This window comes from Myotis nattereri (genome assembly GCF_964212035.1).
Source record: "Myotis nattereri genome assembly, chromosome: 11".
Taxonomy (NCBI): Eukaryota; Metazoa; Chordata; class Mammalia; order Chiroptera; family Vespertilionidae; genus Myotis; species Myotis nattereri.
Genome location: NC_138086.1, coordinates 59,715,905 through 59,730,379, shown reverse-complemented (window position 1 = coordinate 59,730,379; position 14,475 = coordinate 59,715,905). Strand labels below are relative to the sequence as shown.

The 14,475-nt window shown below is 44.3% G+C and overlaps 1 protein-coding gene and 1 pseudogene across 2 annotated transcripts in view; one reads left to right on the top strand and one right to left on the bottom strand.

Annotated features, from left to right (window-relative positions):
- Positions 1-674: 674 nt before the first annotated feature.
- Positions 675-14,475, top strand: part of IGF2BP3 (insulin like growth factor 2 mRNA binding protein 3) — a 40,629-nt gene continuing 26,828 nt past the window's right edge. The window contains exons 1-3 of the mRNA XM_081102529.1: positions 675-801; positions 897-960; positions 10,704-10,985. Coding sequence (XP_080958655.1) covers positions 10,774-10,985 — 212 coding nt within the window. The 5' untranslated portion in view covers positions 675-801; positions 897-960; positions 10,704-10,773. The remainder of the gene's footprint in view (positions 802-896; positions 961-10,703; positions 10,986-14,475) is intronic.
- On the bottom strand, positions 13,505-14,076 carry LOC308527170 (WASH complex subunit 3-like; annotated as a pseudogene). The gene has a single exon. The product of its transcript is annotated as a WASH complex subunit 3-like (transcript).

Genomic DNA, 14,475 nt, shown 5'->3' with positions numbered 1-14,475 from the left:
AGTTCTTGGAAGTGAAAGACAGTGGGATTTGGTTTGTACTGATGAGATGTACACCCATAGTTCATGGTCTGATAAAATGTAGGTGCTGCTTTCACGGCCTCTCATGAGACTAACATGCACAGTGGAGTAATGCAGCCACAGGAAAGATGCTAAAACAGTTTCAAGTTGTGCGTTTCCAGTCTAGTATAGATTTAGAAATGCTCACTTCTTTTTTTTTTTTTAATACTTTTTCCAAGTATTGATATACCACTCAGCTTAGTCTCTAGCTCCAGGTAGAGGATCAGCTATGCTCTTTCTTCATTTTGCTGGCCTGCCTTGAGAGTCGTCTGTTCTGATGCGTCCATTTTAGCTATAAAAGGAAGTTCTTTGAGAAGGAACATCTTAAAGATGAAACTTGACGTGGCCCTTGTCTCGTGACTCTGTATACAAGGAGGAAGTGTGATGATGCGTTGCTGTCTGCATGGGAAATAGATGCTTCCTCCTGCTCCAGCCTTGGACCGGGCGGCTGTGGCTGTGAGCAGTGCTGAGCTGCCTCACTGCTTCATTATCCCCAGGAAATGAGCCTACAGTCAGGGAGATGCAGGAGAGGGGACCCCACAATGGTGCCTGTCCCTCACTGTGATAGTCCAGAACCCAGTTGATTTTGGGGGCTCTTTTTCATCACAGTTCTTTGTGATTTTCAAACATTTCTGCCCTCGTAATACCTTGGGAAACTGAAAATCTGTAATTTTCTCCCCCCCTCCTGATAGGTGCTGGATAGTTTACTAGGCCAGTATGGAGTGGTGGAAAGCTGTGAGCAAGGTACACGTCTTCTCAATTGCTTTCAAATTTGTAAAAGGGGGGAAGTAAAAAGAAGACTAACTTTTTTCTTTCTCTTCCTTTTTTTCTCCCTCCAGTGAACACTGACTCGGAAACTGCAGTCGTAAACGTAACCTATTCCAGTAAGGACCAAGCCAGACAGTAAGCAGACTGACACTTTTTATCTATGTGGATAGTAAGCAGGTTAAGTATAGTACTTATATTTTGGCCCAGTGGACAGCAGAAATAAACTTTATTTTGCCAAGTTTGACCTTGCAAATCTTTTAATGTTTAGCGGTATGATAAGAATTTGCATTGGTTAAAGTTTTATTACCTTTTCAGTATATCAGTGGTAGATGGGTATGGGATGAAGCTGAACTGCACCCTATTTGCAAAAAGCTGTGGACCTGGGTACCATCAAATTACATTAAGATTTCCCCCTTATTGATAATGATACATGCATTATTGCTGTTTTATTCAAAGCTGGTAAGTAGGTCATGTGTTAAACAACAGTGTTAAATGTTGTTTTCTTGCTCCCTGATTTTCCTAATGGTTCTGTTGCCATTTAGGAGTGTGCAGACATTGAACCAATGTAATTTGATTTTAGATTGGTGGGGAAAAAATGTATTCCAATGCAATGGGGAGGCTAAACTTTACAGATAAAAGAATCTTCCTTAGGAAAAAACACTTCTGTAGGCTTGGGAATGATCTAATGAACTGACTGAACACTGGAGAGAGAAAATGAGGATCCCACAAATACTGCTTTTGACCTGTCTGCTCATATTGCAAACAGGAATGGCATGCAGGGTGCCCAGCAGCAGAGAGCTGAGTGTCAGGGACCATGGCAGTCTTCACCGCTCCACACACGGTGCAGGCAGGGACAGCTGTCTGCCCTCTGCATGGGAAAGGGGAAAGGAGAGACCACACTGGCCGACCTGAGCCCTGAAGGGGAAAGGTGATCGAGCTAGCTGACCACAGGCAGTGCCCAACCCTGGAGGAGCCCGGAGAGGAAAGATAGGGCTGGCGAGGAGATGGAACTTTGCATCACACAGTGGGACTTCAGTTTTTATATGTGAGTAATGCTCACATGGTTCAAAAGCGTAAAGGTCCAAAGATGTGTCTGGTGCAGCTCTCCCCCTAGTTTTTGTTCCCCCACTTTCTTGAAGATAACCATATGGAAGACAAACGTGTGTCTATTTTTCTCCTTTTTACACAAATGATACCATAGCACTTGAGTGTTTTGTACATAGAAACCTATTTTTTAAAGTTGCACAGAATTTCATTGTATGAATATAGAATGACTTAGTCCCAAATTGAATGTTTAGCTTATTTTCGAGTCTCTTGCAGTTATGAGAAAGGCTGGAGTGTAGCGATTTTCAACCTTTTTCTGCTCATGGCACACAAAGTAATTGCTAAATTTCTGCTGCACACCAAAAAATAGATTATATTTGTTGCTGATCTGACAAAAGAATAGGTGAAGTTTTGACTCACCAGATGGCTATCGTCTTGGCTGTTGTCATTTTTTATTTGACAATCTAAGGGAAAAGAGGGCAGTGCTGCCGACTAAATAGTCAGGCACCGCATGTTTTAGTAGTTCTTGCTGCACACCGGTTTGAAAATTGCTGTGGTAGAGAATCTCTTTTTTGCACGTCATTTTGCATGTGTGTGAATATGGGTGTGGGTTAATTCCTAGAAATAGATCAAGATACTTATTAAAATTTTTTTAAATATTGGCAAGTTCTCTTTCATAGACTCTGAACTAGTTTAAATCCCCATCGGTCCATGTGAGTGTGCGTTCTCCTGACTCCCTAATACAGGGCTGTACCAGGCTTAGCTGATCCTGTGTGTGAAAAGCAGTATCTACTTATGTTCATTTCACTTTTTTCCCTAAAAAATGAGACTTCTGAGATTCATTTTTAATGAGACTTTAAGAGATTTAAAAATATTCTGCTTTTCCTTCTGTTTGTATCTTTCACTCACTTTTTAAAAAAAATTAACAGTTAACATGCTGTTTTTGGACGTCTTAGAAATTGTGGTGTGAGTTGTAAAACTGATGTTTACCAACCTTATTCTTCAACAAAATTGTGTACAAGGGAAGAACAGAAAATTTTCACGTTTTATACCCAAGTAGACGGGGGCAGAGGTCAGAGTGAGGACAGTGAGAACGCAGACTCCGTTTGTCTTTCCAGAGATCTCCAATAAGTGCTTGCTACAGCCAACTCTGTTAGATGGAAACTGTGGGGTGACATGCTAAACCCAAGGGTATTTGGAGATTGTCAGAGGCCTGTCCTAGTTGTCCTGTTTGAAAACTTAGGTGAGGATAGCCAGCTAACTGGACGATACTACCAGCCGCATGGGAGAACGTTTGTTGGTTTTGAACTTGAGTCGGAACTGGCTGACATTTAGCAGCCTCTGCATTCCAAGCACTGAGACAAGCACAGGAGGGGCCGACTGTGGCTGGGAACCACGGCAGAATCGCTGCTGCACGTAATCCCACCCTGATGGCAAACTGCACGTGGAGACGTTTTTTACAAGTGTTGTTAGAGGTTGTCCTGCCCTGTTGGTCCCAAGGGGAAAGAAAAAGGCTGTTAGGAATCTGTCATTTCAGTAATTAAATACCCCAAACAAATAAATGGGCATTTCAGTGAGGGAAATGCTCTTTGCATCTCTTTTTCTAATAGTCATTCAATGAATAGCAACTACGTATTGACCAAATGTTGCCGGTGACTAAAGGCAGAACCCTGTCCTCAGGGATGGGCCTCCCACTGGTGAAAGTGTATTTGGAGAGGGATCACCTGATTTTAATTCTTGCCCACGTTGAGTTTCCTTATAAGAATATTGGGTTTTCTCTCCCTCAAAAATTCCCAAGAGCAAAGAGTATTAGAAAATAATTCAGAGGAAGTTAATAGATTTAAAGAATGGAAAACTCAGTCTTGTGATACAGTGTTATGAACATTTTCTAGTAAGTTTTTTTTGTTTGTTTGTTTTTTTTAAAGAGATGGGGAGTACATTCTCATTCTGTGAGGAGAATTGATTTTATTTGCGAGGCATCGGATCTTTTACTCCTTGGATGCCGTGAAGAAAGTGTGGCCTCTGACTGTAACCCTGACCTCTCTGAGCTTCAGTTTTCTGAGCTACAAAATGAGAGCTGACAAGAAACCAATGTAGCCATTCATTTAGGCACATATTTATAGAAAAACAGGCTTATCAAATGGCCTACCACATGGGCACCAAGGAAATAGTAGTAATTCTTGCCCAACCCACTGGTTCTGGGCTGCTTTTAGAGCAGCTGCAGGTGGTTTGAGCTGGGAAGGTGGTCCCTCCAGGACTTGCTCCACTGAGCCCTGCACGCCTGTCCTCTGGGCTGCGCACAGCCACCTGCTGCCTACACCAGCGTGGTGTGGTTCCCTTGCCTTTCCCTTGCCCTAACAAAAATACACATCAGGAATCAGCCCGATCACAGCTCGCCTCCTCAGGTCACGCGGGTGGAGTCGCTGTTCTCAGATGACTTTTCTTTCCTTGCGTCTGATACTTGGGAGTCTGTGTAGCTGGGATGTGCTGGTGTGGGGGTGGGCAGAGCGTGGGGGCTTGGAGTTCACATTCCAGAGTCCATGGGGTGACCTCTGTGCCACCACTCTTGGCTCTCACTCTGGTCAAGTTGATCTGTCTTAGTTCACACCTGCCTGTAAAGTGGAAATAATTACAGTTCTTAGCTCATGAGGCTGTTGAGAGAACCTATGCAGCGCTTCCAAAACACCTATCATAATACCTCGCAAGAACTCCAAAGTTAGCAGCTATGAAGTGTTTTCCAGCCTTTTTCATTTCTGCTGCTGATACTCTGTTCTTGCTCGATATGCTTCATTTATACTCCATTCCAGGTAATGACTGGCCGCTGATACTCAGAGTTAGGGACCTAGTTTAAAGGCTTTTGTGGCTGCCTCTTTTTGTTACTTAAACCTCTATAAAATGCCACTTTTAAGAAGATTGATTCCTCAATAAGGCTGTGTCTAAGACAGAATTTAACATGGAAATTCCTGCCACCTTGTGGTTAGAAAAAATCAAAGGTTTAGAGTACTATATTACTAGGAGATACCTATTTGTTTCAACTTGAAGTCTTGGATTATTAAAATAATAAAATGAATAAAAATAAATAAATCATTAAAAACAGAGAATGTATTTAGTATCACTTATTCCTGGAGGGAGAAAGGCTGGGGCCTCGAGACACCCATTTCCTCCCAGAGATGCTCAGGTAACATCGTCCAAGGTAGCCGTCGCTCCCTGGGAGATCTGTCATGTGTGACAAGGAAATAACCCTTCAGAATTTGCAGGTATTTAATTTTTATACTTTCTTTTCTTTTGGGCCCTTATTTCTGATGTTTATTTTTGTTAGCGAATCGGAGTATAGTTTGTTTATATTGTGAAGCTATCATCGAAGATCCTTCTGTGTCAGTTTGAAGACCCACATCAGGTGTACACTGTGATGGTTAGAAGTGTTTTCAACATCTTGGCTGATGGCTAAGAGGAGGAAAATCACCTTAAACTGTAAAAATCATGTAACTAGAAGATTTTATTTTGGAAAAAGAAGTAACAGAGCAGTAAGACAAAGGAGTTTCTTGCCATTTTGCCATTCAGAGATAACCAAGTTTTGTAGACTTTGTCTCGTGTCATAACTTCTAAAATTACCAAGGTCCTCTGTAGCGTGTCGTTATTTCCGTTGACTGTTTTTATACTGTTGGTAATCGCTACATAGCGTTTCGCCCCTACCGCGGTCGATGTGTCAGTCCTCTGTAACACAGGTGGTGTGCAGGGTTCTTGTTGTTTTTGCTTTTTGTGTATGTGCGTGTGCTTGTAGAACCAGTGTAATTGTAAAGTCCTCCGGAGGTAAATCTTCGGGCTTTGGCAGTAATAATTTCCTTAAGTTGCAGCCCTGCAGTGCTGTTACCAGGCTTCCAGTAATTATTGAATTGCATGCCTCGACCTTACATTCTTGGCACAAGCAGAAAACTGAATTGTGTGACTTTTCAATAATGGTTAAACCTCATTTTGTTAGAATCTTTGCTATATACAGCAGTAAGGTCTGGGAAGAAGAAAACAGAAATTCTAGACATGGAATTTTTGAGTTGAAAGCGATCCTAAATCGAATTGCTGCGTTTTGTAGGTGAGGAACCTAGCGCCGAATAAGAACATGACCTTTCCAAGGTTACATGGCTGCTTATTGTTCTAGCTGGACTAGAATTCTGGTCTCTAGTTCAGCCTCTTTTCACTACTAAGGTGTGTGTGTGTGTGTGTGTGTGTGTGTGTGTGTGTGTGCCCTTCAATGAGTTTAAATTCTTCTCTGGTCTCATTTCTTCTCTCTCCTTCCTCCCTCATCCTTAAGTTAAACTACATATCCGCTCTCTCTCAAAGCTCCCTAAACTGTGATCTGCCCTAATAAATTTCTTATCAATAGTTATTGCTACTGACTAGCAAAACTACTAGTACTCAGGATCTCCCGAGTGACTCAGATTAGCGGCAGAGCAGAGCCGGGGAAGATGGGAAACAGGGTCCTGAGGAGCACGCTTGGAAAAACACCCTTGATTCTGCTGAGCTGAATGCATATGTTTTAATAATTATGACAGTTGTTCATTTAAATTGAGGTGTAATAGATGCATATAACGTTATCTTAGTATCAGGCGTCCCACATGATTTGATATTTGTATACATTGTGAAATGATCACCACCACAAATCTCGTGAACAGCGTCACCTTCTCACCATACGTGTCGTATGTATGTAATAAGCATGCCTCTGACTTATCTTCGTAGAAAAGAAACAGCATGTGGCCAGGCAGCTCTTGAATTTCCCCAGAGCAAACAGGGTGTGGGGGTGGGGAGAGAGGATGAGAGCTGTACCCATGGCTGATAGCACATGTCCTAGGAAGATTTCCCTAGACAAGGAGGTGAAGGCAACTAGAAAAGGCCCCAGCCCATTTTTTTTAAATAACCCAATGGGAGACAGTAAGATGTAGGCGACCTATTAGGAAACAGGTGACCAAAATAGTCCGCAGCCAGTGAGGGACCGGAGGTGGGACTAAATATATTGGCTATGCTCCCTGCCCCATGTGTGTTCCTGTACAATGGGCGCCCGCTCTCGAGAGTGTTATTAAAAGTCTCATCTTCGCCATGCTTCTGGTTCCTAGCCCAGCATTTGAAATTTGGACAGGTGAGCCATTTCCCACATAGACAGTATGTTTGTGAAAGTTCTGTAATGTTCTACCCATGGGCTCAGCACGCCACCAAAGGACAGAGCTGAGCAGCAGACTGTGCACAGAAAGGGTTCCGTGTTTCACTTACTGAGAAACGTGGAGTCTTTGGTCACGGAACGCCCTCGCTTGCGTTAGGTCACTCCTGTACTTCTTCGGCTCTGCCCCGATGAGTGCTGTGGTTTGAGGGGTCGGAAACTGCCGGTGGGCAGTCACACGGGGGACACCCAGTATGTATGCATTGGGGGCCTTTGGGGCCCAGACAGTATACTGGGTACTGGAGCACCGTGCCTTCTGACCTCCCCGTGAGAAAACCTTTCCTCCTCCCTAAAACCCCCCAGGAAAACAAGAAATAAACAACAACAACCTTCTAGAAGCAGCACATGAAGTTTGACGTTTCAGTTTTATGCCCAGATGAACAGCTGGCACTTAGGAGCACGTGACTGGCTGAGCCCCAGAACACCACAGGCGCCGAGGAGCTGAGGTTCACCTCCCTGAGAGTGACGTCAGTGTCCGCCTGTCTCACTCCAGAAAGAAATAGGTACTTTTTGTAACATTACTGACTGAATTCCACGCTCAGAACTTCCTTCTGAAGTCAGCTATACTGTTTGCAGTAGGAAAGGAGTGTGCTGAGCCCGTTGCTGAGTGCCTGTAGGTACAGTTGACTCCCTCGCTGGGCCCATGTTTCTGTGGGTTTCTGAAAGAACCTCAGTGATGAGCTTCTCCTGGCCTTGAAAAAGGTTTAAAGTGTTTAGAAGGAAAATCTAATTGGCTGAGACTTCTGAGGCTCCAACTTCCTATAACAAGTATGCATCATAAATATCAGTACAGTTTCTCAGCGGCTGTCCTCTTTCAGAAATAACCAAACTAGCCCTCGCTGGTTTGGCTTAGTGTATAGAGCGTCGGCTTGTGGACTGAAGGGTCCCAAGTTTGATTCCGGTCAAGGACACGTACATTGGTTGCAGGCTGGATCCCTGGACCTGGTCCGGGTGCCTGCGGGAGGCAACCAGTCGATGTATTTCTCTCACATAGATGTTCCTTTCTCTCTGTCCCTTCTCCTCCCTTCCCTCCTCTCTCCAAAAATCAATGGCAAAATATCCTCGAATGAGACAGATGAACAACAATAAGAAAACCAAATTAATGCTCTTAATTTACATTTCCCTTAAGAAAAAAGGGGAGAGGGAGAAAGCAAGGATTAATAGGTTAACTTATGGTTCTGTTATCAGGACGTTGGTAAAATAATTTGTGCCATGTGCCTCCTATCACTGTATAAGCTTATGGAAAGAATGCCCTCTGACATAGACATCACATGGAAACATCCCAAGGTATATTTGGGAAAAAAGCAAAACACAAATTACATACATCATGATCCCAGTTATGTCAGATGCTGAACATACGTTTGATATAAACAGGGAGAGAAGTGGTCTGTTTGCAGAAGTTATGGTGGTCAGCAGTGATTCTGGGAAGGGTCTTGGTGGGTTGGTGCTAGTGGCAGAGATATCCTGCTCCTTTCTTTGTGTTTCTGTATGACTTGGACCTATTGTGACGAATTCATCCTCGGTTCTGTGGGACAGTGAGGGAAGGGGGTTGACGTGGGAGAAGAGGGCCCGAGGCTGGGTCCCCAGGACACGCGCTCCGTCTGGCTGTCCAGGCCTGAGTTCTGGCTCCGTGCTTTTGGTGCCCTTTCTCTTGGTGGGGCCATCTCTTTGCCACCCTCCTGTTCCATCTAAGTCAAAATAGAAAGATCTCCACATAAGGAAAGCAATATGGGAACCAGAAATGACCACTGAGCAAACTAGGGAGAGACCATTTCATGCCTGTCTGTCTTTGCCTTCCGGGGCTGAACTCAAAGCCCATTGGGACAGAATCTGAGTAACCTTAGGAAAGCGTGGGACCTTTGTTTGTTTTTAATTTTGTTGTGTACTTGGGAGTGTGTATTATTAAAAGTGTGTTTGTGTTGCTTTTGGTGTCTTGGTGATATCGTCTCTGTCCGTTTTTTATTGGGTTCTCCACTTTTAAAATACTTAAGTGAGGTAAAAAAACAACAACGTGAGTAAAGTTTATAAGCCTGGTAAATAAAAGAGGCCAGACATGAGAGCACATAACATATGTACTAATATATACTTATTTACCTAGACTTTTAAAACAGAATCAGTCTATGGTATTCGAAGTCTAGGGAGGTACTGGTGGGCTTTGGTGCGCTGGTGTGTCCTTGCTCTGGATTTGGGTTGCAGGCTGACCTTCTGAAAACTCATTGAGATGGACTCTTAAGATTTGGTACTTTTCCATAGGAACATTCAAAATGAAAAAAAAAAACACACAACAAAACAATGCAGTAAGGCTCCTCTCACAGTAGAGAAGTGGACGGATGGGCAGATAGATAAGGTAGAAAATAGCTTCGTTTGGCCCATCATCACCCTGCCTCTCTGCCCCAGGCCAGACCATGAACTCCAGAAGGTCAGGGCTGCTGTTTGCTCAGGGATGACACATAGTAGGGGCTGGCACATGGTAGGTGCTGAGAATGTGTTGAGTGATAATCCTGAGTATCAAATCCTACCCATCTCCTGTGAGAGAGAGAGAGATCTGTCCTGTCTAGCTTACGCTGTCTAATGTTTGTATTTTATAAGAAGAAGAAGCGAGGGAGGTGCATATTTCCAACATCTCCTCCCTTCTGACTTGGAAAGACTAGCCTGGACGAGATCTGCCCACTCCTTTCCCTGGCTCCTCTGCTGTTACTGACCTCTTGGGTTAATGGCTTAATGAAGAGTTTCAATTGCAGCATTATTTATAGTAGCTGAGATATGGAAACAACTTAGTGTCCATCAATGGATGAGTGATAAAGAAAGCCTGGTGTGTGTATATATACACAACGGAATAGCATTCAGCCATGAAAAGGAATGAAATGCTGGCAATGCAGTAACGTGGATGGGCCTTGAGGATGTTATGATAAGTGAGGTAAGTCAGGAAGAGGTCAGACAGAAAAAGATAAGCACAATATGGTCTCACATGTAGAGTCTAAAAAAAGCCAGTCACACACACACCCAAACAAACACAAGTTCATAGATTAGATTGGTGGATATCTGAGATAAGCAGTGGGCAAATGGGTGAGGGAGCAAAGGTACTTCTTCCAGTTATAAAACAAGTAGATCATGGGGGTGTGATGTACAGCCTGTTAACTGGAGTTAATACAACTGTATTGCATATTTGAAAGTTCCTGAGAGAGATCTTAAAATTCTCATCACAAGAAAAAAACATTCTGTAACTATGTGCGATGACAGATGTTAGCCAGACAGATGTGATCATTTCACATTATAGGCAACTATCGAGTCCTTATGTGTACACCTGACACTGATGTAATGTTGTATGTGAATTTTGACAAATTTTTTCTATTTTTCATTAGATGACAAATATGTTCCCTTTGGAAACTTGTCAGATTTTTCCCCCCGTGTTGTGTGTGTGTGTGTGTGTGTGTGTGTGTGTGTGTGTGTGTGTGGTGGGGTGGGTGTTAGGGTGTTAAGTTGCTCTGGGTTATCTGTTCTGTGGCTTTTTATTCAGAAGATTTTGAGCCAGTGATCCTGAGTGGAGGAGATATAGGTATTGCTTTGCTGAAGGGTTTATTATAAAGTTCGATTTCTCTTCCCACCCTTGCTCCTCGTCAACTTTCAGAGCGTTAGACAAACTGAATGGATTCCAGCTGGAGAACTTCACGTTGAAAGTAGCCTACATCCCGGACGAGATGGCCTCCCAGCAGAACGCTTCGCAGCAGCCCCGAGGCCGCCGCGGGTTTGGGCAGAGGGGCTCATCGAGACAGGGCTCTCCAGGATCGGTGTCCAAGCAGAAACCCTGTGACCTGCCTCTGCGCCTGCTAGTCCCCACCCAGTTCGTTGGAGCCATTATAGGAAAAGAAGGTGCCACCATTCGGAACATCACCAAACAGACTCAATCTAAGTGAGTATTCCGAGTGTGTGGTGGGCGGTAATGTTTCCCCCGAATCTTAGTAACAGCGTGTTGTATGGTACTCGGTCTTGTGAACGTGGTCATGATCCCTTCCAGTACTTGGGAATCTGGCAAAAACTTGCGACTTTGATATCTTAGTGTTTATTTTATACAAATACGGGACTAAATATCAGTCTCAAAGGGGAACCTCAAATTTTCACATGTTAATGGAAAGCAAATGATACCTAATCCACTTGCGATGTGAAAGATCCTGGCAAACAGAAGGGCAGCTTCTAGGTTATTCTCTGCTCCCCAATCCCCGGCAATACCTACCTTTTTGTTTTTGGAAGTAATTTTCTGGGTCCAGGATAGAGGTAGTTTTTCAGTCTTGCTTTACTTGAGTAAAGAATCATCCAGCCTATGGTTCAGATTTATCCCATGAGTATGCCCTGTAGCTGGGATGGCTCGTTCTTCAGCATCTTGGTTGGGAGTTTGAACTTGCAGAGTTGAAGGGACTTGGTGATTCTTGGCCAAACCCTGGAGCTAACTTTTCAGGAGCAGCTAGCAGAGCTGTGTGTGATGATTTTCCACTGTGCTGAGCGGGTTGCCTGATATGTGAAAGGTTCTCGTATTTGGCAGATGAGTGAAATGTGACTCCCCTGCATCGTGTATTAGTTGCTTTGCTTTATTGACCAACCTGTGATACTGTATGTGGCTATTTTGACCCTGAGAAGCTGGGATGGGCCTGTCCCCACGCTGGTTCTGGGCAGTGCTTCCGGGCACATCCTGGGGTGCTGCTGCCCTGTTTCCCGAAGAGCCAGGTGTGCGAGGGAGAAGCGGCTGCACAGGCCTCGCTGGGGTCAGTCGCTCTTTGCCAAGCGCCCGGGGAATGGCCTGGGGCCAGGTACGAGATGGCTGCGGATTGTTTTGTTTTTTTAAATGTAGTAAGGACATTGATTCCATTTCATGGGGTCCAAGGAGTTCAGGAGACTTTTCCTGGAAGTGCAGCTGCGGTGCTGAGTTGGCTCCAGCAGGCTTCAGAGGACATCCGTATTCATTGTAGGCACCGTGCCTGCACTGAGCTAACTGCTGCTTCTTCCTGCAGAACCACAGAGAACTGGGTTTGTGATCGGGGGGACCACTCCACCTGCAGAGTGATGGCTGACCCTGCCGTCCCTGCTTTGAAGCAGGAGGCGTATGGTGTTGGGTACCTTTGTGCAGAATCAATAGCCTTGACCTCATCATGTATGAGATGGGAAGACAGTGGTACCGTAGCCTAGATCAGTATTTTGTTTGTTTGTTTTTAAATCCTAATCTGAGGCTACGTTACATTGAATTTTTTTAGAGAGAGTGAGAGAGACACATCAATTGGTTGCCTCCCACACTTGCCCCAACCAGGGATGGGGATCAAGCCTGCAACCGAGGTTTAAGCCTTGACGGGAATTGAACCCAGGACCCTTCAGTCCATGCGTCGATGCTCTGTCCACTGAGCTAAACCGGCCAGGGCCTAGATCAGTTTTAATGTTCAATTTGCCTGGTTTTAATCTTAAAATGGAAGGGCTTCTTGCTTCCTTTGATTCAGCATTACCTGCAGAAACTCATTATGAAATGGTTTTCCTTCCTCGTCACATGGCAGATTAGAAAGGGGTCCTTTTAATGCTATTCATTTCCTTGTCAGAGGAAAGAGCTTCTTTAAACTGAGCTGTTTTATTTAAGGCAGGAAGATGGCGGATGGAGGATGGCGGATGGAGAGGGAAGGGAAGCAATTTTTGTTACATCCAGAGGATTCAATTAATTCTTGCCATTGAAACTAGTCGTTATCGGGTCCTCTGCTTCTGGCACGGCCTCAGAGGGTTACCCTTCTCTCTGAGGATCAGAGTCTAGTGATCCCAAGCACAGTGAGCGGGTGGAAGTGCTCTGGAAGGAGGGAGTCTGCCGTGTTCCCTCCTAGAAGATAAGCAATGCTGGAGGTGGCTGCGATTTCTGAAATAGCTGCTGGAAAAATGGTGCCTGAGAAGGAGATTGCTGTCTAAGGTGCTGTTTTAATTAGTTATTTCGAGTTAGTTCTTACTTGTTTCATTTCTGCATTGCCCTTATTTTTAGCAATAGGTTTTGCTTCTGAAATATGTCTTCAGTTTTCAGCCAACATTTAGGAAAATGAAATCCAAACCTCGATTTTACTGGCAAGGTGAAGTGGCCGTTCTCACGACGGGGAATTGCACAGCTCTTTGTCTTCCAGTGTCTGAGGGGCCAGAAGGACTCACGAAGGTCTCATTTTCACTGAACCCCGTTTTTTGGATGGTTGATTTTCTTGTATCTTTTCAACAACAGCAGACTTATTTATTTATTTATTTTTTTGGCCAGGTTATAAATGCTTTATTATTATTACAATTTTAGCACTGAAGAAGCTTGGTGGTGAATATCTGGCCACTTGATGATGTTTTGAAAAAGAGGTCAAGTTCAGACACTCTTTCTGATAGAATGTAAAGTACTTCTACACGTGTTATCTGTAATTATTATGAAAGTTAATCTTAGTCACTAAAAGAGGATTCACTATCTGAGCTGTCTTCTGCGTTTTTTTCACCTTCGCCATCAGGCACTGGAGCATCTGGCCTCTTGAGAAGATCTGGGTCTAGTCCTTCTGATATCATTTTGTTTCTTATTGCCATCACTGGGACACCCACTGGAACCGTTTTGAGATAGCTGGCATATCTTGGATCCTTGGCTACAGTTAAGATATTTTCTGCTGTTACTTCACTTTCCTGTGGTCCAGATTCTTGTAAACTGTTCTGCTGTGATGGCTCTGAAGGGGTTCCATTTGTGACTCCAGGGACCTTACAGGGGAGACTTCCACTGTGACATCACCTAGGCCTGGGATCGATGGCAACTTCGCATCTAAAATATTGAGAGCTGTTTCCATTTGCCGGACACGAAGAGCAAGGTCTGCCAGCTCCTCCTCACAGGCCGTGGGGAAGCGGTTGAGGAGCCGCACAGTGTGCACCACAAACTGGTTTAGAAATGCCGCCGTGCTTTCCTGTTGAGTAGCTGGCACCTTGGTCAGGTCAATGCCTGACCCCATGAGAGGAAGCCCGTCCTCATCCATCTCCTTGGCGGGCGGGGGACCCAGGCATCACCCACAAACCCTCCCCGCTGTGGTCCATCCAACCCCGCAATAGTGTTAGAATGTCTCCCCAGTCCCCGCCTCCCGGGCCCTTCTTATTTTTGTATTTAATTCAAAATGAACACGTATGCAAATGAGGGGGGGAAAAAGGGTGACCCTTCATGTCACCCCCTATGGTAGCCATTGTTAAGTTGGGGTTGTATCTTTATAGGATTTGTTCCTGGTATCTACTAACAAGTGTAGCTTTAAAGGAGAAATCCTATGGTATGAATTGTATTTTTTCACAGAAGGTCAAGGACTCTCATAATGTTGGTATTTGTAATTATACCACATGTTTTTAAACGTCTCTCTGATACTGATATACATTCATTACTTATTTGT